This window comes from Suncus etruscus, chromosome 9 (genome assembly GCF_024139225.1).
Source record: "Suncus etruscus isolate mSunEtr1 chromosome 9, mSunEtr1.pri.cur, whole genome shotgun sequence".
Lineage (NCBI taxonomy): Eukaryota > Metazoa > Chordata > Mammalia > Eulipotyphla > Soricidae > Suncus > Suncus etruscus.
Genome location: NC_064856.1, coordinates 48,681,193 through 48,708,461, shown reverse-complemented (window position 1 = coordinate 48,708,461; position 27,269 = coordinate 48,681,193). Strand labels below are relative to the sequence as shown.

Here is a 27,269-nt window from a genome sequence, read left to right as displayed (position 1 = left end):
TCAGAAATCATTATGGGCAGGCTTGGGGGACCATATGGTATGCTGGGATTTGAACCACCATCCTTCTACATGCAAGGCAAACACCTTAACTCCATGCTATCTCTCTGGCCCTGGAACTTGCACATTTGATTTATTTACTTTCCCATGTATCTGGCCCATGCAATATAGTAAGCAACTCAGTCTATGCAGTTGGATTTTTTTCCCCTAAAATTGTCACTGCTTCCATAAACGCACACAACCCTGCGGTTCAAGATTTGCTTCAACAACTGAAAGCTGTTTTCATAAAAGGGCTCCAAGTCTATTTTCTTCAATCATATAAGATATCATTCTGGGGCAGTGTTTTTGTTTTGTTTTGTTTTGTTTTGGTTTTGGGGTCACACCTGGCAGTGCTCAGGGGTTACTCCTGATTCTATGCTCAGAAATCGCTCCTGGCAGGCTTGGGGGACCATATGGGATACTGGGATTCAAACCAATGACCTTCTTCATGTAAGGCAAACGCCTTACCTCCATGATATCTCTCCTGCTATCTCTCCGGTCCCCCAAAAATTGTTTTAAATATCATTTGGGGCCAGAGAGATAGCATGGAAGTAGGGCATTTGCCTTGCATGTGGAAGGATGGTGGTTCGAATTCTGGCATCCCATATGGTCCCCCGAGCCTGCCAGGAGCAATTTCTGAGCGTAGTGCCAGGAATAACCCTGAGTGCTGCTGGGTGTGACCCCCCCAAAACAAACGAACAAAGAAAAATATTCTGGTCTCCCAGGTTCAATAGCTTTAGAAAATGAATCAGCTTATCACCTAGTAATGCCAATATTTATTACAATGCTTGTTTGTCACGGGTGTTCCCAATACCATCAAAACTGATAATGGTACAGCCTACAATAGTTAAACCTTTCAATCATTTAGCAAAGAATGGCAAATCAAACATATGACTGATATCCCCTATAATCCTCAAGGACAAGGGAGTGTTGATTATGTTCTTAGAACTCACAAAATTCAAATAAACAAACAAACAAAAAAGGTGGTATACCTCCACCTGAGTTCCTATCCTTAACATTTTTTTTAAATTTACCTCAAGGGGAACCCCACAGACCAACTGAAAGACACGTTCAAGAATATGTCAGGCTCAGAAAATAATTCACCTATCTGGGTGAAAATTGACAAAGATAGGATAGTAGGCAACCTAATTATTTGAAGAAAAGGCTATGCTTATATTTCTATAGAGGGAAGTCCCAAAAAGAAATTCTGGGTTTCATTAACCCTCATTTCTGAGACTTAGAAAGGCTTTTAGCCTTTTCATCACTTTAAGAAACCATATGAAGTATCCTTTTGTGTTCAAGTAGTTCAGCTGCATTTATACTTTTTTGTACAGGAATAAGAATGTAGTTATATATCCCTTTGACCCATTAAGAATACAATTTTGTCATTTTCCTTCTCCTCAATTAGTTAGATACCAAAAAGTGAAACTCTGGCAACCCAACAATGCCCCATGTCAGCAGGAAATAGTCAGATGATCTCATTGCCCAGTTCCTAAAAGATCAGTTTTCACTTCTTGAAGGAAGAAAATATTGAGTTTAATTTTTTAATTGGTTTTAACAACTCTCTGCACTTGGGTCACCTTTAAAATAACAGTTTTTGTTCTAAGTAGTTCCCTGATGTTTCAAAATTTCTTTCTTTTAGGCTATTTTCTGACCTTATTTGTTTTGATTGCTTCTATATATATTAAATACCATTTATTTTGTTCTATGCTTCTTACAAGTTGCTATTTTTACTGTTCCTGAACAAAATTTTCTTTTTTTCTTTTTGGTTCCTTGATAATGGAGTGCCAACCCCTTTATTAAGAGTAAAAGAACTGTTGCTTGCAATCAGTCCACCTATTTCTTTTTTTCTTTTCTTTTCTTTTTTGTTTTCTTTTGGTTTTGGGGCCACATCCAGTGATGCTCAGGGCTTACTTGTAGCTATGCGCTCAGAAATCGCTTCTGGCTTGGGATGCCGGGGCATCGAACCGAGGTCTGTCCTAGGCTAGCGTGTGCAAGGCAGATGCATTACGGCTTGCGCCACTGCTCCGCCCTGCCCACCTATTTCACTCAGCTTCTTCGACTGGCTTGAGGACCTGGCTCTTTTGACCTGTTGAGGACTATTGACTTCCTGACATCCCTAAGTTGATTATATCATCAGCTGAAAGCCTTCAGATCTGATCTACTTGAAACTTGATCAGCAGTGTAGAACAATACTCAGATAACTTTATTTATTCCTACTTCCTCCAAATTTTTTTCCTACAGAGAAGGGAGGAGATATAAGGAAACAGAGACTCTTATGGCCCCTTATGGCCCCTGATCAGCATTACATGATTAGTGTTCCTTTAAGGGTGAAGATGTCAGTTACCAGATACCTAGCTCTTATAAATGCTGCAGAAGAACATTTGGCCCAGGGGTATATAAAGTTGGGGCTGAAGTGCTAAGACTGCTGACCTCTACCAGATTATTCCTGCTGGATGGTCACTGATAAGTTGCTGGAGAAACTTTTTCAGACTCCCTGTTCTTTTTGCTTTTTGCTACCTCTGCTATTGTTTCCCTTTGTCTGGTCCTTTCTCTGGTCCTAACCTTGGCCTTCTCTCCCTCTCTCGGCTTTGGGGACTGGCTGTAAAGCCCTGGCCTCCCTGCTTTGCCTCTCCCTCAATTAAACCCTGTCCCTAACTCTCTCTTGTTGGAGTTTGATTAGACCGAACAGAATGCATGTGCCATGATGTTAGGACTGACTATATTTTTCTTGCAAAGAACAATTCCTGGTCCAACCTGACTGAGTTCACAACTCTCTGAAACTGGGTGGCAGGGATCATTTCCCACTCCATGCAGAATGAGTGTACATCAGTGTACTTCGGGTTGATGATGGTTGCCTTGTGAGGCTAGCAAAAGGTGAGCATTTGTGGAGGTGTTCACAGCTAACTTTACTAATCCTAACACAAGCCAGACATTTCCCTGAGCCCTGGTGGCTGGAGCAGAGAGGTGGGAGCACTCTTTTAAGTTCACTCCCCCTTGCTCCCCACTTTGCCAAGTCACCAGCAACATTTGATATATTTTATTGATTTTCCATATTCCCCATTCTATGAGAACAAGACTGCATTTTTAAAACATTTTTTCCCTGTTTCCAATCCTGCTACCTTGGGGTCAAATCAAATTATTTTTCTTTTTTATTTATTTGTTTATTTTTGTTTTGTTTTGTTTTTGGGTCACACCCGGCATCATTCAGGGTTTACTCCTGGCTGTATGCTCAGAAATCGCTCCTGGCAGGCTCAGGGGACCCTATGAGATGCCAGGATTCGAACCACTGACCTTCTGCATGAAAGGCAAACGCCTTATCTCCATGCTATCTCTTTGGCCCCATCTTTTTCTTTTTTAAATGTATTTTAGAGGCCAGAAAAGAAAGTACAGAGGTAGATGTTGCTTTTGGAACGGGTTTTATCATTGATCATCAAACTTGCCTGTCCTTGGAAGAGGAAAAGGGAAAGGATGCAGACTGAGTGGTTTTATTTAAAAAGAAAAGACTCGATAAAAATTGAGATGAAAATAAGTAAACAAGGTCAATTGAACAGGACCTAGAATATTTAATAAATATTTGATGTCACTTGGTACAAAGGAAATGGATATAGATCAGAAGAGCACAAACATAAATGTTATCGAGGTCTTCAGGTTATTTGCATTATAATATCAAGTGTGGGGACACGGTATCCTTCCTTTTTTTTTTTTTTTTTTTTTTTGGTTTTTGGTTTTTGGGCCACACCCGGCGGTGCTCAGGGGTTACTCCTGGCTGTCTGCTCAGAAATAGCTCCTGGCAGGCACGGGGGACCATATGGAACACCGGGATTCGAACCAACCACCTTTGGTCCTGGATCGGCTGCTTGCAAGGCAAACGTCGCTGTGCTATCTCTCCGGGCCCGGTATCCTTCCTTTTGTGTGCATTTATACCAGTGCTTTTTCAGCACGGAGCTTCACGTTGCTTTACCGCTCTACTATCATTCCGGTCCCAGGTTGCTCATTTTTAAATAAGAATTGTACTTAGTTCCCAGCTGTTTTGAATTATTGCTTCTAGGCAGTCTCCGCCAAAGGGGGGGAAACCTCCCGAACGCGGTACCTTGACGCCTTCCTGACTACGTTTCCCATGAGCGCCTACAGTGTCGGCGTCGCGCAGTTTCATCGTCACTCCGCGCCCTTTATACCCACTTCCGCCCACGAGCCACTTCCTTTCTTTTTGGCTGCGTGGGGCGGCAAGATGGCGGTTCAGATTTCCAAGAAGAGGAAGGTGAGCTACGGGGGCTGAAATCCGCGGGCCTAGTGGTTCCGCGCCACGCAGAATCCTTTCGAGATGCCATCAGGAGGCTTTTTATCTTGATGCTCTGCCTCGGGTGGAGGGTCCGGGTCGCGTAGAGCCACCGCAAAGCGCGGATGGCGGTGGATTGAGTGCGGGCCCGAGCCGGCGAGCGCAGTGTGGCCGGAGAAGGGAGACACCCTTTTGCCAATTTCATTAGGACGGTAGAGATGAAGCCGGGCGCTCCTCCTGCTGCAAAGAAGGCTCTTTTGGAAGGAAGGGGAGGTGGTATGACGTGTTTCGGAGTGCAGCTACCCGACTCCAAAGACAGCAATAGGAGATGTTCCTTTTTCCTTGCTTTTTTGGTTTTGCTCGTCAGGGCCTCGTGGAAAAAATCCACGGGCCTAAGTATTTTCGAGCGTATTTTGCATGTCTGTGGGAGACGAACTTGCTTACTTTGGGTTTTGTTTGTGGTTGGAGCACTCTTGTGCGGTGCTTAGCATTTCTTCCAGGCCTTGAGTTCAAGAATACAATGGTGCCCTGGGTGCTACCGTGGATGCATGCATGTGGTGCCGGGCTTGGAACCCAGACCAGCCATATGCGAGGCCAGCTCGTTGACCCCCGTTCTTCTGCTGGGGCCTTAACGTTTGCATTAGAATGGGAAGTTTTCTTTTTCTGGTGTATCGATGTTAAAGTGATATTGTCACACTGGTGTGAATTAGGATTTCCCAAGTATGTTCATCTGTAAATATCCTTATGATGAGCAGAGATGACTGGGGACCTGTTGTACCTCTCCCCTGGTGGAGACTGGGCAATGACAACTAAAATCTGTCAAAAATAAAAAAAATATTATTTTTTTTTTTACGTGGAGCACGTGTGTACTTGCGAGTGCCACGGGCTCACAAACCCTTCCATGAAGAGATGATGACGAGTCTGACTGGAGGTGGTCGCTTTGGCCAGCCAGGGGGCTCAGCTCTGTGCTGCGTTCTGTGGCACAGTTTGAGGAACCCTGGTCCAAAGTAACTTCCAGAAGATGACCTAGAGGCATTTGTCTGAGAAGGGTTGCTTGAGTCTGTCCTTGACAGGAGTGAGGGTGGTGGATGGATGCAGGGTTATTTGTCTTGTAAGAGGTGTTAGATTGAGTTTAAATGCATAGTGGGAGGTCTATAAGACTGAACTCTTCAAAATGATCTTTTGATTAGTTTGTGGCTGATGGTATCTTCAAAGCTGAATTGAATGAGTTTCTCACCCGGGAGCTGGCTGAAGATGGCTACTCAGGAGTTGAGGTCCGAGTTACACCCACCAGGACAGAAATCATCATCTTGGCCACCAGGTAAAAAATACTCAGCTTTCCTAAACATGACCTGTAGCTGCTGCAATGAATATATTCTGAAATAAATGTAAAGTCAAGCCCAAAATTTGTGCTTATGAGATTTTTGTTTGTGGACCAAATCCACGGGTGCTCAGGAGGACCACATGTGATACTGGGATTGTTCAAATTTTGTGAGACCCTCAACTGATTTTTTCCTTTGCACAGGACACAGAATGTGCTTGGTGAGAAAGGCCGTCGGATTCGGGAATTGACCGCTGTGGTTCAGAAGAGGTTTGGCTTTCCTGAGGGCAGTGTAGAGGTGAGTTGAGTCCTGACTTCCTGTAGCACCTGTCTCTTGGTCAGTATAGAGTGGCTTATTGCTATCATGAGCCTCACTTGTATATATATTATTTGAGATGCTGCACTGAGATTTGGTGAATGCTGGTTTTCTTTTTCATTGAAATCTCTGGGGGTGGCAAGCAGAACATTTAAGGGTGTGCCCTTGTTTTTTTTTCTTAAAGCTTTATGCTGAAAAGGTTGCCACCAGGGGTCTGTGTGCCATCGCCCAGGCGGAATCTCTGCGCTACAAACTCCTGGGAGGACTTGCTGTGCGGAGGTGAGTACAGGAGAGTCTGGGATTGTGCTCTCTTTTCTGTGGGTCTGGCTGTAGTTCTTCTCTGCTACTTAGTGATGGCTGAATGGTACGATTTTGGTAATCTTTGCCAGGGTAGATGGTCTGAAAGATTGGCAAGGAAGTGAGGTTTGTTTTGTTTTTTTGTTTTTTTTTGGATCCATACCCAGGGGTGCTCAGTGGTTACTCCTGGCTTGGGGAATCATATGGGATGCTGGGATCAAATCTGGGTCGAGGGTCAGAGAGATAGCGTGGAGGTAAGGTTCTGCAGCCTTGCATGCAGAAGGATGGTGGTTCAAATCCCGGCATCCCATTTGGTCCCCTGAGCACTGCCAGGTGTGGGCCCCCCCCCCCCCCAAAATTGGGTCTGCTGTGTGCAAGGCAAACACCCTGCCTGCTGTGTTGAACTAGTTTGGTTGTTTTTACTGAGAGAAGTAATGTATCTAAAGGTTCATTTTACAGGCTCATAATTCCAGCACATGGAGCTCGTGTGCTCACAAGCACCACAGGCTCACAAACCCTTCTATGAAGAGATGATGACGAGTCTGACTGGAGGTGGTCTCTTTGTCAGGGGGGCTCAGCTCTGTGCTGCGTTCTGTGGCACAGTTTGAGGAACCCTGGTCCAAAGTAACTTCCAGAAGATGACCTAGAGGCATTTGTCTGAGAAGGGTTGCTTGAGTCTGTCCTTGACAGGAGTGAGGGTGGTGGATGGACGCAGGATTATTTGTCTTATTTGTAAGAGGTGTTAGTTGAGTTTAAATGTATAGTTGGAGATTCCAGGTTTTTTTTCTTTTAATATTTTTTGAGTAACATCATAGTTGGGTTACAGCCATAAACAGAACACCCTTCTTCACCAGTGTAACATTCCCCCCTTCCCATCCCCTGTCTGTATTCAAGACAGGCATTCTACAGTTATTTGTTTTTAAGTTCAGTAAGTTGTATTTTTTTCCTTAAAGGATAAGAGTAAAAAAAATATAGTAAAGGTGTGATAATGGCAATTGCTGTTGTTTGCATAGGTCCAGAAAAATATGGGAAAAAAAATCCTTGGCTTGATTACAAAAAGACCTCACCCCAGAGTTTATTGGCATAAGACCAGGTTTTTTTTTTCCCTGGTTTTTGGGCCACACCTGGTGATGCCCAAGGGTGCTCCTGGCTATGTGCTCAGAAATTGCTCCTGGCATGAGGGACCATATGGGACACTGGAGAACAAACCCAGGTCCATCCTGTGTCAAGCATGTTCAAGGCAAATGCCCTATCGCTGTGCTGTCACTCTGGCCCCTATTTCTTTCATGTATACTGTTTTTGAGTATGAGTTCTAGAATTGAAGAATTTTTCAGTTCACTGTAAAGGGCCACACTAAGATACTTTTGTGATCTAACTGCATTCAGAAGTATTGACAGATTTTGGTTTGGAGACTCATTGTATTGGGCTGGACCATGGGAGAGGGGATGCTTCACTGCAGATTAAAACCTTGATCAATTACTTTCACAGCATGCCTTACCCTACTACTATGGTATCTCTCCTCTACCCCTCCTTTTTTTCTCTAATGTGTGTGGGATTGAGCAGTTGTCTGGAAAAATATCAATTTATGTCTCTTATTCTGCCAAAGGGCCTGCTATGGTGTGCTGAGATTCATCATGGAGAGTGGTGCTAAAGGCTGTGAGGTTGTGGTATCTGGGAAGCTCAGAGGACAGAGGGCTAAGTCCATGAAGTTCGTGGATGGTTTGATGATCCACAGTGGGGACCCTGTTAACTACTATGTTGACACAGCTGTGCGCCATGTGCTGCTCAGGCAGGGTGAGTTAAACAGCTGGGAGTGGATTCCTGGCCTTATTGAAGTAAATTGCTGGGTTCAGTTCAGGCTTGATTTGTCCCTTTCTTGGCCTCCTGGTGCCCTTCAGTGATGACACGATGACGAGTCAGAATGGTCATGTCCTGCTTTTGGTCCTTGTCAGTACCACGTTCTGTGGTGCTGTGCATGTTTCCTTTTGCAATAATGTCCTAGTAACTGATTGATTAGAGGCATTTGTCTGAGAAGGGGCCAGACAGGTGCAGGTATGTTTAGAGGACTCTCTTGTTATCCCTGTCCTTTGTTATTGTGGGAATTTGTGGAACCTCAAGGTCCTAAGTATGGTGTCTTCTAGGTGTGTTGGGCATCAAAGTGAAGATCATGCTGCCATGGGATCCAAGTGGTAAGATTGGCCCTAAGAAGCCCCTGCCTGACCATGTCAGCATTGTGGAGCCCAAAGATGAGATTCTGCCAACCACACCCATCTCTGAACAAAAGGGCGGGAAGCCAGAGCCACCTGCTATGCCCCAGCCAGTACCAACAGCGTAACAGGTGAGTTTGTAGGGATCTACACTTGTCTACCTCCATAGTTATGAGTAGTGAATAAAAAATTGGATTCTTTATTTTCATGGTTAGACAAGTTTTATTATCTTTTTAGCTTAACAGTACCACCAAGCCTATGTTTGGCAGTTTATAGTTTCTAGGGGTTTGTCAAATAACTACCTTTATATGAGCCATTGGTGGGATTGTTTGCTCATTAGGAAGATGAAAGGATCCAGTACTGGTGGAGCTGGTAGTGTTTGCCTTCCACATATTGACCAGGTTCTCTCCCAGGCATGGCATATGTTCCTCTTAGAGCCAGCCAGGGTTGTCAACTGAGCATTGCAGGGTGTGGGTCCCACTCCTCCCACCCCCACCCCCAGAACTTTGTATTAATGTCAAATTTTGGTTCTTACTATTCTTTATTTGATTTCAGGGTCTCCTTGGCAGCTGGATCTGGATGTTCTATAAGGACCTTTAATAAAAATCGTTTTCAAAAACAAATGGCCTGACTAGACAGTATGTCCAGATTATAGGCTGAGGGTATGTCCCCTAATGGGAGCTTTGGCACTCAGAAATCGCTTCTGGCTTGGGGGGCCATATGGGATACCTGGGGATCAAGCTGTGGCCATCCTAGGTTAGCGCGTGCAAGGCAGATGCCCTACAGCCTGTGCCACCACTCTGGCCCCTCTTTCTCTTTTTTCTTTCTTTTTGGTTTTTGGGCCACATCCAGTGATGCTCAGGAATTACTCCTGGCTATGCACTCAGAAATTGCTTCTGGCTTGGGGGACCATATGGGATGCTGGGGTTTCAAACCCGTGCAAGGCAAACGCCACCACTCCAGGAGGCCCCACTATTTCTTTCTTCCTTTTTTTTGGTTTTTGGGTTACACTGGGCACCAAATGTTCAGGAGTTACTCTTGGCTCTATGCTCCGAAATCGCTCCTGGCAGGCTCAGGGGGCCATATGGCATGCCGGATTCGAACCGTCCTGCATGCGAGGCAAAGCCTTACCTCCATACTATCTCTCCGGCTCCCCACTATTTCTTTTTGGGGGAGGCACACCGTTTGATGCTCAGGGGTTACTCCTGTCTAAACACTCAGAAATTGCCCCTGGCTTGGGGAGACCATATGGGACGCCGGGGGATCGAACCGCAGTCTTTCCTTGGCTAGCGCTTGCGAGGCAGACACCTTACGTCTAGCGCCACCTCTCCGGCCCCCCACTATTTTTTTTTTTTTTGTGGTTTTTGGGTCACACCCGGCAGTGCTCAGGGGTTATTCCTGGCTCCATGCTCAGAAATTGCTCCTGGGAGGCACGGGGGACCATATGGGACACCGGGATTCGAACCAATGACCTCCTGCATGAAAGGCAAACGCCTTACCTCCATGCTATCTCTCCGGGCCCCCCCACTATTAATTCCCTAAAAGCCTCTTGGCTTCAACTGTACTTGTCATACAAGGACCTGAACTAGATATGACCAAATATTTGCTGACATCTGACAGAAATTACCAAAGCCTGGAGCACTGGGTCTGATCTCAGGACCACCAGATGTCACCACCCCCCAAAAAGGGCAGGTAGTTATAGTACAGCAGACAGGGTGCTTGGTTCACACATGGCCATTGGGTTCCTAGACATGGTCACTAATCGGGAGTAAGTTCCAGAATACTGCCAGTGTGAGCTAAAAAAAATAATAAATGTGGGAAAGGCTGGTTATAGCCTCTTGAATAGGGTTATATAGGTTAAAAGGTATGTGTCCCTGTAACTGCATCATGTTCCCAGCCCTACTTTTTTGTTTTGGGGTTACACCCAGAAGTGCTCAGAACCGACTGGTGGCTCTGCACACAGGAATTACTCATTGTGGGTTTTGGACTATGTGGGGTGCTGGGGATTGAACCCTGGTCCATTGCATGCAAGACAAGAAACTTCACTATACTGTTACTCTTTAGGCACAAACTACATTTATTGTTGGGGGGGGCGCATACCTCGCAGTGCTCAGGAGTTCCTATGGGCTCTGCTCAGAAATCATTCCTGACAAGTTTGGGGATCATATATGATTTGGGGGTCAAACCCAGGTCAGCTGTTTGCAATGCAAGTGCCCTACCTGCTGTGCTATTGCTCTGCCCCCCAACCCTACACTTTTAGTAAACATGTTGAATGTATAAACAGATTAGCTTGTATCAGTGATAAAGTCTCAAAATAGAAAAATAACCTGACCAATTTGGCTATGTTTAGAATCCATGTTGCTGTCTAATTGGAGGTGCTATTGGCTTATTGTAACAGTAATACTAGTAACAACAGCCTGAAATTAAGATAACAGGTAGATGGCATTTCAGCTATTGTTTTATAATAGATGGGAAATTAGGTCTGGAAAGTACTTTGCCTTACATGTGATTCAATGCTATTTGAAATCTTAACAGTTGAGTCAACCCTTTGATGTGTGATAAATTTGTGTTTTATGAGAACTTAGTGTTAAGTGATAACTACATGACAATTGTCATGGGCCTACATCAGGTTGGGTGTCAGCCCCAACACCTTGGTAATGAGGCCTGCCTAGTGGAGTCTGGCAAGCCACTATTGAAAAAAAAATTTTTCCTTCAGAACATACTTGTATTGCAGAACTGTTAATATCTATTTTGTCTGTTTTCCTCAGTTCACCATTCTGGGCATTGGAATGATGGAGTGCTTACGGTCCAGATGCAATGGGGAGGCAGAGGGGACTTAACAGTGGATTTCGGGGGGAGGGGGGTGCTATTAAATCTGGAGTTGCATGCAACATCTCAATCGACTTAAAATGTTTGTTTTTTTGTACCACTGGGATCATTCCTGGCAGGATTTAGAAACTAATGAAGTGCCAAGGATTGAACCCAGGTCAGCAAGAGTCATTTGAATAGCAAGGAACAGTCCCTGAAACCTAATTAACCCTAAAGCCTATTTGTATAAGTGGTGCTCTTAATTTGCCACCAGGTGGAGCTGTAGCAAAAAAAAATTGGACCAAAATAGTTTGGAGAAGGAAGTTGTCAAGTTTCTGGGGTCTGGTGTATGGCCATCCCTTTGGCTTTGCTTTGGAGGAAGAGCTAAGCCTTGTAGACTATGAAACCCCTGCATTTGACAAAACGGGCTGCTGCTGACCTGCCTTTGCCAATGTGAGCCAGTGCCAATGCGTTTCCTGTATTTTCCACCAAAAGGTCACTGTCAGGGTCCTAAGGGCTGGGAGATGACCTGTGCAAGTGGATGGGGCAGGCACACAGGACACCAGAGAAAGGGGCTTTTGCTGGGAGAATTGTGCCCCCAGATTAGCACTGGAACTGATGGGCTACTCTTGCAAAGGCTGCCTGAGCTCCTAGAAGGGAAATCTGTTCTTCATGGCTGTTCTCACTTCCAGACGTCTCACTTGGAGATGGAGGTCCAAGAAAAATAATCTCGCTCACCTCTGCCACCATCCTTTCTCCACGTTAGCTAAAATTAGGCAAAGGCAAAAAGGCTGCACTTGTTGGATTCCCATCTCCAGTCTGTCTCCAAAGCATGTTTTTTTTTCTCAGCAGTCTGCCTTTTGTCCTCAGCTCCTCTGAGCACAGAACATCTCAGTTACTCAGCATATCTTTCATAGTGGGAAATGCCAGGCCAAAGATTAGCTGGGGTTAATGTTCCCTGCTGAGACTCAAAGGAACAAGCTAAAAAAGACACCCTACTTTATCCTGAACCCCTAGGTTCACTACCCATATGCTGAATGATTCTGGCAGTAGTTCTGAGATGTAACACGACACCACTTCTCTACATGGCAAGAGGCAGGGCACTGCAATAAAATGTGTGTGTGAGGGAGGGTTCTCGTCTTGCATAAGTCTCAGGTTCAATGTTCAATTTCTGGCACTTCATATTGGTGCCCCTAAACACAGCCAGAAGGGAGCTGAGCATTATCAGGCATGGCCAGAAAAAATTAACAATTGAGCCTCCTTATTTGTAAAGCCCTGAGGGCAGTGGATGGGAAAAATGCTTCCTACCACACAGAAATCTCAATTTTGGATTAGTGTGTTAAGTGGTAGGCCTTGTTCAGTTATGGGGGGCATGCAGATGGGGCTAACACATTTAGTCCTTCAAAAGGGCATCACTGAGTGTGCTTGTCAGTTGTCAGCTCTAGAGAGGAGAGTGTAGTGCAGGAATGGTGATCTTGGAGCTGGGAAACACTTGCCTTGAATTTGCCCCATTTTTTCCCCATAGGCAGTACAGCAGCTTTGTTTTACCCTCAGCTTTGGTGGGGGACTGGGTTTCCACCTCCTTTCTTGCCCCTCTGCCATTATCAGCTGTGTCCAGATGGTCAGACTCTAGTGTAGTCTAATCAGGCAAGGAGCTCAGCTGGGACCTGGGCCTTTGTGCTGCTGGGCTGTAATAGGCCAGTCCCATCTGGGAACACCTACCTACAGAGCCCCAGGGTTTGCAAGGGTGGGAGGACCATAGGCTGGCTCTGAGCCTAGGGAATGCAGTGAACAGATGAAGTGCTCCAAAAGAAAAGCTTCGTGCAAATGAGCAGGACCAGATGGGGCCTGTCTAACTCCTCGAGGCTGTAGCACAGAACTTAGACCACTAGGCCTTGGTTATGAATCCTTTGTTATTCTGAATTCACTCTTCACTATCCAGTGCTTTTTCTATTGCTACCTCAAGAGCTTCAGGCCAAACCAATTGCTCCTACAGACCTCAGGATCAGAACTGCAGGCTGGGTTCTTAGAGGCCTGGGACTCCACCAGCTGCCTGTCCTGTACTTGGCTGCCTCCTTAGACTTTATGGTTGTATTTTTTTGTTTGTTTGTTTGTTTGTTTTTGTATGGTTGTATTTTTTAAAGCAACTTATTTTTATTTATTTTGGTTTTTGGGCCACACCTGGTGGTGCTCAGGGATTACTTCTGGCTCTGCTTTAAGAAATAGCTCCTGGGGGTGGGGGTGGGGCATATGGACAGAACCTGGGTCTGTCTTGGGTTGGCCAAATGCAAAGCAAAAGCCCTACCGCTGTGCTATCTCTCCGGGCCTGTTATGTCCTATTTTGTCAGTGTCTTAGAAGTGGGGTGCTCAGCTTCTAGTAGTGAGCATGCTGGGAGCTGGAAGGCCCTTCTTACTCTGACAGTTTTGTGTCAGACACTTGAGTAATAATAGTACAGTGGGGAGGGTGTTTGCCTTGCTTGTGGCCAATCCATGTTTAGTGACTGGCATCCCATGATTCCCCCAGACTCTCCGTAAGTACATATTCAAGAGTAAGCCCTTGAACATTGGTTACTCTTGTTTTGTGTCTTGTTCTTCAATGTGTCTTCTTACTTCTTAGCCTGTGTGCCTGTCTTGTTCAGCTTTTGCTTTATCACTGTTGGGACGGGATAAAAAGCCATGTGGACCTGGGGTCGGAGAGATAGCATGGAGGTAAGGCATTTGCCTTTCATGCAGGAGGTCATCGGTTCGAATCCCGGCGCCCCATATGGTCCCCCGTGCCTGCCAGGAGCAATTTCTGAGCCTGGAGCCAGGAATAACCCCTGAGCACTGCCGGGTGTGACCCAAAAACCACAAAAAAACAAAAAAACAAAAAGCCATGTGGACCTGATTTGCCTCAAAATATTGTAACAGCAGAGATGACCATTCATTGAGCCTGTGAACTACAGCAAGACTCCTCGTGCTTTGAGGTAGTTTCTTAAAATTTAGATAATAGAGGATTAAAAGTGAATAAAGGAGGGGGCCGGAGCAATATCACAGTGTAGGGCATTTGCCATGCACACTGCTGACCTGTGTTCAATCCCTAGCATCCCATATGGTCCCCTTAGTGCTGGAACGGTCCAAAAACAAACAAACAAAAAAAGTGAATAAAGGGGTCAGAGCACTAGTATAATGAGTAAAGCACTTGCCTTGCATGCAGCTGACTGCACCTCAATCCCCAGCATGTACCCCAAACCCTGCAAAATGATTCATCAGCACAGCCAGGGTATTGCAAGGTGTGGGCTACCAAAGCAAAAGTGAAAAAAGGGCTGGTAATCTGATGAATTCAAGATAAAGAGGGATTTGGGAATAGACAAAGCCTAAGAAACTCCCTGTTCTTTAGTGGAAACAGGTATTTTATTATTTTCATTTATTTATTTTTTGGCTTTTGGGTCACACCTGGTAGCACTCGGGTTACTCCTGACTGCTCAGAAGTCGCTCCTGGACCATATGGTATGCCGGGATTTGAGCCAGGACCCATCTTGTGTTGCTTTGTGCAAGGCAAAATACCTTACCGCTGTGCTATCACTCTGGCCCCTCTTTCATTATAATTAATAGAGGGGAAGGGAGAGTTGGGCCACACTTGATGGTGCTTAGGGACTACTTCTGGTTGGTGCTCAGGAGTCACTCCTGGCATGCTGGGGATTGAACATAGGGCTCCAGCCCTCTTGAGTAATCTCTCATGCCCCATCATCATTATTGTGGGGTGTGGCCACACCGTTAAGGAACCACACATGCAATGCTAAAAAACTAACCCAGTCCTGTATGCAAAACATAAGCCCTCCTATGCCTGATTATTTTGTTTTGGGACTACATCTGGCAATACTCAGATGTTATTCTTGGCTCTACATTCAGGAACTACTGATGATGCTTAAGAGGGACCATATGGGATGCCAGGAAAATAGTCACCTATTTAATAGGTAAACAGCTGGTGGATGAACATGCTCTGAGTGTTACTTCTCTGGGCCATATTGCTCCAGTTTATCACAGACCCAAACTTAGAAGCAAGTTTTATTCTAGAACAAGTACAGGAAGTTATGGGGCTATTTACAAGAAGGTGCCACAAGGGGAACAGAGCACTGAGCTGTGATCCACTTCCTGGCTCAGGTCACCTCAGGCTCTGGACGATGGTAACACAGCCATGGGAGCTGGTACAGCGCTGCAGACAAAGGGGAGCCTCTACCTGCCCACTGCTGGGGTCAAAGGTAAAGCCACTGTCTGTGCTGTCCCCATGCTCATCACGCCCACCGAGGATGTACACCTTCCCATCACACACAGTCACACCGCAGCTCTCCTGGAGGACAGGCAAGGAATCAACTGTGGGCTCCAGCTGGGCCACCCTAGTCCCTGTCACCAGGCTAGATAGCTTCTGAACAGGCAGCCTGGATATAGCAGAGGCAGGAGTCAAGCGGGTGGCACCTCACCCAGATGAGGTGAAGGACTGCAGCATATAGTCACTTCATTTCTTGGCCTCAGTTTCCTTAGCTGCAGAATGAGCACAGTTCTACCTTCTTCAGAGAAGTCCCTTAACTAGTAGTGGGGTTAAACACATTTTTAACTGCCTGGGGCTTTCATAATCACCCCTAGAGCAATAATTACCACTGCCAACCTTGGTGCTCCTGAAATCTCAGGTTCTTAGGTGGCAGGGGCTTAAAACAGGCAGGGACTATCAAGCCAACCCTTACATTGTCTCAAGTTTCAGGGAGGTAGAGAGGCAGGGGAATTTAGCAATTCCATTTACCCTGAAGAAAATGCCAAAATTCCAGTCTGAATCACTTAGGACAGGGTTCTAAGTACACAACAGCCTCCCTATGGGGCCACAAGAGAATAAGAGAACAGTGCAGGTTGCCACATTCTGCACTTACAGTGTTACTTCTGTTGGGAAACTGCCCAGGACCCTCACTTACCACAGGGCTGGGGAGGAGAGCCGCCTCTCCCCAGACATCTGTGCCAGGACAGTAGGTGAAGATTTTGCTCATGAGGCCGCCTACGATATAGATGGTGTCCTCAAGGGACACTGCCTCCAGACATCTCTGTGAGAAGGGTGCCGGTGACCGCATGCTCCACTGGTCCTCCTTGGGGTCAAAGCACTGCACCTGGGGGTGAGGAGCAGCAGGGGTAAAGTCCCCACTCCACCCTTAGTTGTCCTGTGCTGTGCCCTGCATTCCCCTTTCCATCAAAACAATATTTGGTATATCCAGGCCTGAGGTGGGCAGGGTGCTACAAAGGAGGAGACCCACCCACTGTCCCAGTCCTTGGGGTGTTCCCTCCCTCCCTGACCTTTAGTCAGAAGCCTCCTGTTTCAAGGCTGGGCGGGAGACCTGAACCCCATAGGCAGGAGTTGTGTGCATTCTTGCTGAAGGCTGAGGTCAGGAAAGATTCCATCCAAAGTGTCCAGCAACTGTCCATAAGCCTTCCGGGCACAGAGGAGAGATGCTTACCATGCCCCTCATGACCTCTGGCCTGTTACCTGACTCCCTGTTCTCTCAGACCCCCAAACCGCCCATGGTACAAGAGCCATATACAAGGCAGCTCTCAAGGCCAGATCCCAGAATAGCTGTCGGGAGGAAGACCTCCCATGGTGACAAAGACTTTCTCACAAAAAGGCTTAAATGCTCAATAACTGAAAACGAGACTGGGTTGACCTGCCCAGGGACGGTTCATAGAACAGTCAGGAAGGTGGCTAGGCAGGTGGAAAGTGCTCACGCTTCAACAAGAATCACTAATGAGACATTAAACATTTTGAACAGAAAAAAAAAATTTTTAAACAGAAAAGCCAAAGTCAGTTGACGGGGAATTTGAGCAAGACCAGCAAGGTGTAACAGCCACAGGTGTTCTATGCTGATGATGGCGCTAGGCTGTCCTTCCTGGCTCCGTTCTTTATTTTCTACGTATTCATGTGTTTTAAATAGAGAAAGAACATTTAAACGAATCCATCTTTATCCTCGCTCAATTTAAAATGTCTATAAAACGGGCCCGGAGAGATAGCACAGCGGTGTTTGCCTTGCAAGCAGCCAATCCAGACCAAAGGTGGTTGGTTCGAATCCCGGTGTCCCATATGGTCCCCCATGCCTGCCAGGAGCTATTTCTGATCAGACAGCCAGGAGTAACCCCTGAGCACTGCCGGGTGTGGCCCAAAAACCAAAAAAAAAAAAAAAAAATGTCTATAAAACACTCAAATGTGGAAGTAGAGCATTTGCCGCATGTGTGAGGTTCTGGGGGCCACTCTGAATGACATCTGTCAGATCCACAGCCCAAATTCTACATACTGCCGTCCGGCCCTGCGGCCTTCAGGTCATCGCTGAACTCATACCTTTGGCTAAAGCGCTAGGAAATCGTTAGCTCTATGCATGCCTATGCGCCCACCTTGTCGGTGCTGAGGCCGTCCTGCCCTGCGCCACCAATCACGTAGAGCTGGCCGGCGCATGGGGCCACAGCAGCAGAGCTCACTGCCTCCGGGAGGGGCGCTGTGGCCACCCAGGTGTTGGAGAAGGGGTCGTAGCGCTCCACACTGCGCAGGCGCTGCAGGCCGTCGAAGCCACCCACTGCGAACAGCTGCAGGGGAGGATGAAGGCAAAAAGGCACTTGGCGTCAGCGTCACATGTGTTGGGCTTCACCGCCCAGCTCTGCACGGGTAAAAGTTTCCAGCCTTTGATAAAATAAAGGGCACACCCCCACCCCCAGTTTCTGCTATAAACCTGGATAAAGCTGGAGCTCCAGGAGAGCCATAGAATGCAGGTTAGGTTTGTGAAACACCTGGCACCAAGTTGGTGCTTACTAACAAAGCTGGTTACTGGTGAGAGGCACCTGGAGTGGGACTGGAGCTTAAAGTACAGCGGATAAGATTTTTACTTTGCACACAGCTGATCTGGGCTCCTCCCCAGCATCCTAAATGGGCCCCTGTGCACACCGGGAGTGATACCTGAATGTAGAGCCGCACGTAACCCTGGTCCCAAACACCCCCTTAGGAAAAAAAAAACCAACTGGACTGAGTAGCACTGTTTTGCATTTCTGAGTTTAGGATGTGGCAGAGGGGTGGCACTAGGGGTGTCTGATCCTTTACTCTGGGTTTAGTGACAGAGCCAAGAGTCAAACCTAAGTTCTTTCATCTGAGAGCCCAGAGTCTTGACCACCAGGCTATCAATTATGTAATTACTATTATTGACATTCAAATCAGAGGGCCTGAGAGATAGCATGGAGGTAGGGCATTTGCCTTGCATGCAGAAGGATGGTAGTTCGAATCCTGGCATCCCATATGGTCTACCCAGCCTGCTAGGAGTGATTTCTGAGCATAGAGCCAGAAGTAACCCCTGAGTGCTGCTGGGTGTGACCCAAAAAAACAAAACCAAAACCAAACATTATTCAAATTAACATTAATCTGACCTTGGGCACATCCCATTTCTGAGGGCCTCAGATCCCTTTTCCAAAGAATGGTTCTGAGAGTAGGATGTAGTACAGCTGGTAAGGAGCTTGCCTTGCACACCCCCAACCTGGGCTGGATCTCCAGCATCCCTTCTGGTCTCCAAGCCTACCAGGAGTAATTCCTGAGTACAGAGCCAGGAGTGACCAAAAACTGGGAGAGGGTAGAGAAATCAAGTAAAAAGTGATTTGTGTGTCTTCTTCCAGTAAGTCCCTACCTGCCCCTGCACCACCACCATCTTGTGCCTCCACCTCCCCTTGTGCAGCGAGGCCACCTTGATCCAGGTTTGCAGATGGGAGCTGAACATCCACACATCACGGCTATTGATGTGGCCGCCTAGAGAGAGAGAAGCAGTTATTAACCCCCACCCCCCAGGAACCGTCCTCATTCCCTACCCTCAAGTGCGAATGAAGCCGGAGTGCAAAGGGAACCCAAGACAAGCAGCAGGAATGAGCTGAGAGCACAAGGGAGGTAGGACGGCTCAATTGTCATGCCTCAGTGACTACATGGCCTTCTCTTTGTGCAGTGATGAGATTATTCAACCCAAATGACAGGCAACTCAAGTGAAGTTTAGTAATGAGCTGCTGAAGACCTTGTACTGCCACAGCAATGACCCAGAGAGCTTCCCATCCCCAGGCTCAGCAGTTGGAATGCTACATAAGCCCAGGCCTAGCTGGCTGTGGATTCTCCCTCTCAGTGCTAGACCACACTGGGTTCCTGAGTAGGACCATTGCTCTCAGAAATAGTCTACCCAGGGATCATTCTGACTGTCCCCCTCAGCCAGAGCCTGTGACCCAAGAGACATGCTAATTGCTCTTGCTTCTGTGCATCCAAATGGCCCTCTGTAAAGGGCTTTCTACACCCCATGGGAATCGATGTCCCAAAAGTGACCTTGGATAAGGGGTCCATTTATAAAATGTGGTTCTGGATCATTTCTGAAGCCACCATGACTCAATCTTATGCTTTTTTGTCTGTGCAGGCACCCTCTCAGAACCCCTTCCAACAGCAAGCTCAGTCATTTGCTCCCTAAGCTCACTCCTACCTGCCTTCTGCAACAGCTCCCTACCTCTTAGGATACTCAGGGCGCCAAATGTAGGCTTTCTTTCTGTAGCTTTGTGCCTCTGCCTCTGATCCCTCTGATTTTTAAGGCCCAGATAAAAAGTCATCTGTCCGTGAACCTGGGTCAGGTTTCCTGACTATGATTTTGGAATATTTGAGGGCTCTGAGATCTCCCATCACATTGTGCTTGGTGGTTAATAGGAAGGCTCTCTGTATTCCCCTCAACAGGTGAGCTCTGTCTGTGTCTCTAAGGCCTCATTCAAGGAGGACATTGGTCCTCTGGTATCAAATAAATGGTTCATCCTATCTCTGAAATTTCTGAAACAGTGGGTTAAGTCTTCACCTCTCTCATCTGGAAGGGGACTAAGGGATAACTAAAGTAAATAAATAGCTCACACTTGGCTTGATAAAGAGCAGTGATGCTAATATGGATTGAAGCTGACATTCTGCAAAACTGCAGACTGCTTCAACCAAAAACTATAGGCTAGCAGGAAAAAAAAAAAAAAAAACCCGACTGATCTTCCTGGCTGGAGGGAAAGACAAAGTGGATGGTATAGGAAGGTTTTTAGAGGGTTCCCGTTGCAACCCCACGCTCACCGGAAACATAAACATCATTTCGGAGAGCACAGGCAGCGAATTCTGAGCGCGTGTATCCTGGCAGGCTAGGCAGTGCAGTCCAGCGTCTGCTCTCTGGGTGGTAGGCATCGGCAAAGGGCAGCTTCAGGATTCCCTTTCGGTCACAACCGCCAATGATCACAATCACTTCAGCTAGGTCCATGAATCTGGGGTGGAAATAAGCCCAAAGCCCATTGAACTTGGAGCTTCAACCAACATTCAAGATGCATCTTTCTTACCCTCACAGACAGTCCTACTGCTCTTCATGACTCCTCCCCTCCCTATGCTGGCTCTGTCACTTCCTATCTTCTCCAAATATAGATGGATATAGAACACTAATCAGCACATTCTACTGACCTCTAAGTTACAGAAAACAAGTTTGTTTTTGTTTGGGGGCTACATGTAGTGGTGCTCAGGGGCTATTTAGTACTAGGGTAAGAGTGCGGGGGTCACTCCAAGAAATATCTAAGGTAGGACAGGATCACTGTGCACTGAACCATGGGCTCCTATATGCAAAACATGTGCCCCAGACCTTTTAAGTTAACTCCCTTGGTCCAGAAAACCAGTCTTTACAGACCCCTAGCTAAATCCTGCCATTTAATCCTTCTGACCATCACATGAAAAAGGGCAACTTCCTTTTCACACAGAAGGAAACTAAGGGAAACAGACTTTGGCACTACAGCTGAAATTCAAGCTGTTTGTTAAATTGTTCTTTTTCTGACCTCCTACCCTGCCCACTATTCCTCTCCTCCTTCCTCCTAAAAACATTAGTGGTTAAGGGATGGGTTTACGAGATGGTTCCTAAACACATCCTGTAACCACTAATTCTCCTAAACCAGGCTATTACATCCGTCAGCAAACCACTCTCCTAATTCACTGACCTCTCAGGTTTCTGACCTGATTAGAATTTATAAACCATTAAATTCAGATGCCTCTTTCCATTTTTCCCATTCAGCCCTGCTACTCACTACCCGAAGAAGAGGGGTGGTGCCCAGCAGTACTCAAGGGACGACATAATGCTAAGAACCGAATCCAGGCCTCCCACATGCAAAGCATGAAATTTAGTCTCTGGAGCTATCAAGATGACCCAGACCCTGACTCACGGGTATTTACAAGTCACTCCCACATCCCAGGCACCCAGCAGAAAAGGCGAGCACTAAGAATAAAGGGGTGAGATCATTGCATCTCTCCCACTGGTCTCTTGGACCAGCCAACCTCTCAGGACCCATCTAATGAAGAAATACCAGCCGACAGGACCTCATGAAATGACTGGCCTAAAACTCAGCATTTTTCAACCACTGTGCTGCTGCACACTAGTGTGCTGTGAGATATTGTCTGGTGTGCTGTCTGGTGTGCTGTTTGTGTGTGTGGGGGGGAATAAACCTCAATTTCATCCGTAACATGAGGCTCACAAATAGGTCCATCATTAGATCTTTTCATAATAAAGTCATTATAAAATAATGTCTTTGTGTTGATTTGATTGCTATTCAAGAGAATCCCCCTTCTAGATAGTCAATATAGTCACAGAGTCAAAAAAATTTTTTTAACTTTTTTTTTTTGTTTTGTTTTTGGGTCACACCCAGCAGTGCTCAGGGATCACTCCTGGCTCTAGGCTCAGAAATTGCTCCTGGCAGGCGTGGGGGACCATATGGGATGCCAGGATTTGAACCACGGTCCTTTTGCATGCAAGGCAAATGCCTTACCTCCATGCTATCTGTCCGCCCCCCCCCCTTTATTTTAACATTTTCTTTTTTCTTTATTTTTTTTATTTATTTATTTATTTTTTTTTGGTTTTTGGTTTTTGGGCCACACCTGGCGGTGCTCAGGGGTGACTCCTGGCTGTCTGCTCAGAAATAGCTCCTGGCAGGCACGGGGGACCCTATGGGACACCGGGATTCGAACCAACCACCTTTGGTCCTGGGACGGCTGCTTGCAAGGCAAACGCCGCTGTGCTATCTCTCCGGGCCCTAACGTTTTCAAATGGTGGTGTGCCTCGTGCTTTTCTTTCTCATGCAAAAAAGTGTGCCTTTGCAGCCAAAGGTTGAACAACACTGGGGGCCCCCCGAAAGGATGCTGGAAGGCCAAAGGAGAGCCCAGACGCTGAGGCCGCGGCAGTACCTCCGCGGCCGGGCCCGCAGCGCCGCCGCTCCGGCCTCGCGGCCCAGGATGAAGCAGGTGCGGGCCTCGAGCAGCAGGGGGCGGCACTCGCCGCAGGCGCGCAGCAGCTCGTCGGCCTCCACCTTGTCCAGGAAGTAGGCGGGGGCGAGCAGGGGCAGGCGCACGTGCTCCAGCAGGGGGCGCAGGTGGCGGCGGCGGCCGACGGCGTCGTGCCGCACCCAGCGCATCACGGCCTCAAACACGGCCTCCTCGCGCGCCACGCCCAGCGACGGGTCGGCCAGCAGCGCGGCCACCTCGTCGGGCGCCAGCTCCAGGAAGTCCGCGTGGCGCGCCACCTCGGCGAACGACTGGCGCAGCACGCGGCCGCAGCGCTCGGCCAGCGGGGCGAGCGAGAAGGCGGTGGCCACGCGGCGCAGCGCCAGGCTGTTGGCGGCGCGCAGGCGGCCCTCGAGGAAGCGCGCGCAGGCCTCGCGCAGGCCCGTCACGCCCAGGCGCTCGGCCAGGGCCAGCACGGCGGCCGCCTCGTCCTCGGCGCGCAGCCGCACGCCCGCGCCGTACACGTAGTCGAGCACTACTGCCAACGCGGCCGACGTCGACGTCGACGCCGGCGCAGGCGCGGACGCCTCGGGCGCCACGTGCACCACGCGTACGGCCGGGCCGCGGTCGTTCTGCGCAGCCGCAAACAGGCACCGGAAGTAGGCGCTGGCCGCGCCGAGCGCCGCGCGATGACACGGGAAGTCGCGGCCGCCAGCGCGCAGTACCACGTCGGTGAGCGTGCCTGTCCGCCGATACGCATTGAGGGTCTGCAGGACGCGCTGGGCGTGGCAGGGCCCGGCACACGGTGTCTCGGAGACCATCGCCGATTCCTCCAGCATCCTGCGAAGTAGCGAATAGTGTAGAAATGCACCTTGTTCGAGGGCAGGAGGTCCCTGGCCTGTTGATCCCTCAGTGCTTTCATTCATTCACGCTCCTTTCATCAACTCTTAGCAGATTCTTAATGGATATAGGGTTGTAGGCCCTGCCTTTCGCTGGATCACTTTTCCCCTTGCCTATTTGATTATCCAAAACTCTATCGCGTTTTCTTTTTGCATTCACCAAGCCTTTTCCTTTCAGTATCACATAAGGCAAATAGCCACCTCACAAATGAGGGTAATGTGAGGTAATTAGAACGACTGATCCTGTAGAGATTCTCGCAGGGAAAGGCGTGTCACTTGGTTACCTGATAGGGGGATGCCAGAACGTTCCTGGAACGTGCACACAGTTCTGGTAGACTGTTGTATATGAAAATATTTCCATAAGATTATTCTTTGCCTGTTGTCCCACCTTGACCTTCCAGATGGGGGCGCTGTTGAGAGCCGAATAAATAGCTTGGGTGCCAGGCGTTCGGGGTCAGTGGCCAGAGTTGGCTGGCTGGCTCTAGGTGTTTTGGAGCTAGCAGCAGGCTGACAAAGGACTCTCTTCGCCCAACCTTTTACCCCTTAACCCTCCTGTCTGTGTGGATTATTTGCTGCGGATAAGTATTACCAAGATCTCCCCCCCGAAAGGGGAGAAGGGGATGGGAATCAATTTCTCATTCTGGGAGCTCTTTGCAGATACACAAACAATCAACAAAGGTGAAAATGGGACCCAACTAATGGGGCAACAGACTTTGGTTTAGGGAGCAGATACTCCACAAAGATCCAGGGTATAGGGAGAGGGTACTGCTATTTGTCTCTACTCTGTCCCTTCTTCCCCTGGTTTCTTGAAGGTGCTCCCCCCATTGAGCAAACCCTGAATGTTCAGTTTAATGTCTGCCTTGGGCCCAGCAGCATGTGATCTGGTACGTAATAGTTGTTCAGTTAATTCCTGTTCAGGAAAACAAAATAAAAAATCTGTTCAATAGGGCCAAACTGATAGCCCAATAGGTAGAGCACTTGCCTTGCATGCGGTCTAACTGGGTTTAATCCCTGGCACCCCATATGGTTTCCCAAGCCCACCAGGAGGGATTCTTAAGTGCAGAGGGCCAGGAGTAAGTCCTTAATATATCTGGGTATGCCACCTCCCCCACCCAAAAAAAAAAAAAAAAAACACATCCAAAAACCTGTTGAAGGTAATTGTGTTAAATAAGTAATTACTTTGAGCCTTTTCTGTGTCAGGTAGAAAAGGCATAGACCCTGCTGACAGTTTGGCAGGAATCCCCTGGAAAATGATAGCATATTAGGGAAGCTTACAAAAGGGGCACTAGTTAGAAAAATTCAGGGGAGGAATTTGGGGTTGAGTGACTAATGAGTGCACTACAGATTGAGGGAGATGGTTGGGATTGGACAGGGTATAGGAGGGTAGGGTAAATGGAGGATTCTTCAGCCTGTGTAGAGGCAGGGAAGGAGGATATGAGGTGAGGGACAAAACAGAGGGAATTTATCCTTTGAGTTTATGTTCTTCAGGGGGCAGCATAGGGTGACCTGCTGTGTGACCTGCCTATGTCACCTTCAGGGTGCCCTCTAAATTGGGATCACATGGCCTCTTAATGGGCTGGGCACAACTTTGGGACAGAAAAGGGATGTGTAAAAGTGCTAGGGACAAAGTCACACACAAGAGAACTAGGATGTACCACATACCACCTCTTTCTCCCATCTTCCTCTGTCTCTGTCTCTGTCTCTGTCTCTGTCTCTCTCTCTCTCTCTCTCTCTCTCTCTCTCTCTCTCTCCCCTTTCCTTCTCTTTCTCCCCCTCTCCCTCTCCTTCCCCACACACCCAAAACTTACTCTAGTTCTTTGTCAGATCCATATGGGATCCATATGGGATCAACAGTCAGGTTGACTGCATGTAAGGCAAACGAACGCCTGACATCTTGTACTTTCACTCCAGCCCTACTGGAGACTTTTTAGGATATCATTTCCTTTGAGCCTCACAACCCTGAGAAGTTTCTTTAGATCAGGAGTCTCAAACTCGCGGTCCGCGGGCCTTTTGCGGCCCTCCGTACAACATTTTGTGGCCCTGCCCTAGAGGAATCTTTTTTTGTTTTGCTTTGTTTTAGTTGTTTGGGTCACACCCCCAATGTTCAAGGCTTACTACTGACTTTGCACTCAAGGATCACCCCGACTTTGCCTCTTGCGGCCCCCAGATAAATTGAGTTTGAGACCCTTGCTTTAGATCATCCCTTTTCATATTCAAGTTTGTCCTAAGCCCATACAAGATGGGTCATGGTCCTTGAAAGGTTGCTTGATCAACACGGGCTTAGGTAAGTATTAAGCACAGTGAGAGCTGTTCTGTGGCGTCTGGAGGTGGCTCTAGTAGAGAGGCAGCTCAGAGGGCTCTGCAAGCCTGGGGACCAGAACATACTTGCCAAGAAGGCTGAATCTCACAGATGAGCCTAAGACCAGCAGCAGGAGGTGAGCAAGGTTACTGAATTGCTCCCACCCTCAGGTCTATGTCCTAGAAGGTAGGTGTCGGGGAAAAGAGGTGGCAGCCACAGGGGAAGGTGGGAAGGGCCCAGTACCGAGGGCCCTTTATTCTCTCACTGTTACTGTGCAGGTCCTAGCAGACATGCCAGGACATCAGACTCCAGTTCTGGGATCCTGAATTCTGGGATTCCCAGTGATGGGACTAAAGGACACAGAAAGAACCTGGATCTGGCACACTCTCACCTCAGTAGAGAGCCTGTCCACCTGCTGCAGTGGTGGCCCCAATCCCTGACTGACCACCTCCCCAAGTCCTCTCCAAACTCACAGCACATGTACCCACAATGACACAGCCTGGCCCAAGGTTTAAGTCCCGCCCCGGATGTAGCACGACTTACCTGGCCACGCCCTCTCCAAGGTGCTGGCAAGGGCCGCTGCTCCCTTGCTCCCTGGTTTGTCTGTCAGGGCAGCCCGAGTGCCCGCAGCCGGCCTCTCTGCCGGACTCCACTCAACACCGCTGCTGGCGGACAAAGGGGCTGGACGCCAGTGGGAGGGGAGGGGAGGAGGCTCCGAGCTGGGCTTTTGTTCCCCTCCTGGACCAGCCTGGGAGAGGGGCGGCGCGAGGGAGGAGGGGGTGGACTGGGAGCACTGCAGGATTTGTGCTCCTGGTGACCTAGTGCCGTGACCGTGTATGGACGTGAAGTGTGAGATTGTATAAGGTTGTGTGTGTTTGTGGTATGTGTGATGTGTGAGGTTGTATGTGAATAATTGATGTATGAGGAATATGTATGAAGTGTGTAGTATGCAACTTGTGTGTTGTGTATGTTTGAGGTTTGTGTGTTGTACCGATATTTTTGTGGCGTGTATGTCCATGGGGTGGCTGAGATATGCTGTTTGCACATGCTTCTGCCCCAGGGACTTGGGGTGTCTGTGTGCATTGTTGCAGGGAACTGTGTGTGGATCCCAGGGCTGTGGCATGTAGATGTCTAATTCTAAGATGTGAAGGCACAGCTTAGAGGGCTGGATTTGCAATGGCCACATGGCCCCTGATAGATAAGACGTCACTGTGGGACTCGTGTTCCTGCTCGTTCTCCAGTGTCACTCTTTGCTTGTTCATTGCTGTGTGTGATCGTTGTGGAGGCCTTGAGGTATTTTGATGAGGGGCAATGGTTTTCATGCAACAAAACCCCTCTAATCAGAGTTGGGAGACACTGGGGAAGTAGGGGGTGGCTCTGGGCTGGCTTAGCCTACTGAATCCAGAGGAAGACACACACACACACACACACCAATCCAAGGCTGATGCCAGATCTTTTTCATCTCAGTAAGGGGCTCGGGACCCATGTTTGTAGGAAGGCTGAGGGGGCTTATCCTCATAGAT

At 48.0% G+C, this 27,269-nt stretch overlaps 2 protein-coding genes and 3 non-coding genes across 6 annotated transcripts; 4 read left to right on the top strand and 1 right to left on the bottom strand.

Moving 5' to 3' along the window:
• Positions 1-4,227: 4,227 nt before the first annotated feature.
• Positions 4,228-9,079, top strand: RPS3 (ribosomal protein S3). 2 transcript variants are annotated; one of them, XM_049780438.1, is made up of 7 exons: positions 4,228-4,297; positions 5,506-5,636; positions 5,841-5,934; positions 6,137-6,231; positions 7,856-8,043; positions 8,391-8,587; positions 9,012-9,079. In XM_049780438.1, the coding sequence occupies exons 1-6, from the start codon at positions 4,268-4,270 to the stop codon at positions 8,582-8,584; spliced, it is 732 nt and encodes a 243-aa protein (XP_049636395.1). In that variant the 5' UTR covers positions 4,228-4,267; the 3' UTR covers positions 8,585-8,587; positions 9,012-9,079. The 2 variants fall into 2 exon arrangements, with proteins under 2 accessions (XP_049636395.1, XP_049636396.1); XM_049780439.1 differs by lacking the exon at positions 9,012-9,079 and having other exon boundaries at positions 4,253-4,297; positions 8,391-8,589.
• Positions 5,212-5,364, top strand: LOC126019224 (small nucleolar RNA SNORD15). The gene has a single exon (XR_007498966.1). It is a non-coding gene; the product is annotated as a small nucleolar RNA SNORD15 (small nucleolar RNA).
• Positions 6,767-6,915, top strand: LOC126019223 (small nucleolar RNA SNORD15). The gene has a single exon (XR_007498965.1). It is a non-coding gene; the product is annotated as a small nucleolar RNA SNORD15 (small nucleolar RNA).
• LOC126019222 (small nucleolar RNA SNORD15) lies at positions 8,142-8,285 on the top strand. The gene has a single exon (XR_007498964.1). It is a non-coding gene; the product is annotated as a small nucleolar RNA SNORD15 (small nucleolar RNA).
• Positions 9,080-15,408: 6,329 nt separating the features above from the next.
• On the bottom strand, positions 15,409-23,369 carry KLHL35 (kelch like family member 35). The gene is made up of 6 exons (XM_049780561.1): positions 22,513-23,369; positions 20,377-20,561; positions 18,938-19,056; positions 17,667-17,855; positions 16,208-16,396; positions 15,409-15,594 (listed from the first exon to the last, which is right to left on the bottom strand). Exons 1-6 carry the CDS (start codon positions 23,367-23,369, stop codon positions 15,409-15,411), a joined length of 1,725 nt encoding a protein of 574 aa, XP_049636518.1.
• Between the last annotated feature and the right edge of the window lie 3,900 nt (positions 23,370-27,269).

Bases quoted from the DNA above. Each gene is read 5' to 3' on its own strand.
- KLHL35 (XM_049780561.1), bottom strand. From the start codon at position 23,369: ATGGTCTCCGAGACACCGTGTGCCGGGCCCTGCCACGCCCAGCGCGTC. The intron at 16,397-17,666 runs GTGGGCGCATAG...CCTCACCCCCAG, and splicing joins ACGGCCTCAGCACCGACAAG to GTGCAGTGCTTTGACCCCAA. The intron at 15,595-16,207 runs GTAAGTGAGGGT...CCTGTCCTCCAG, and splicing joins CTCTCCTCCCCAGCCCTGTG to GAGAGCTGCGGTGTGACTGT.
- RPS3 (XM_049780438.1), top strand. From the start codon at position 4,268: ATGGCGGTTCAGATTTCCAAGAAGAGGAAG. The intron at 6,232-7,855 runs GTGAGTACAGGA...ATTCTGCCAAAG, and splicing joins GGAGGACTTGCTGTGCGGAG to GGCCTGCTATGGTGTGCTGA. The intron at 8,044-8,390 runs GTGAGTTAAACA...GGTGTCTTCTAG, and splicing joins CCATGTGCTGCTCAGGCAGG to GTGTGTTGGGCATCAAAGTG.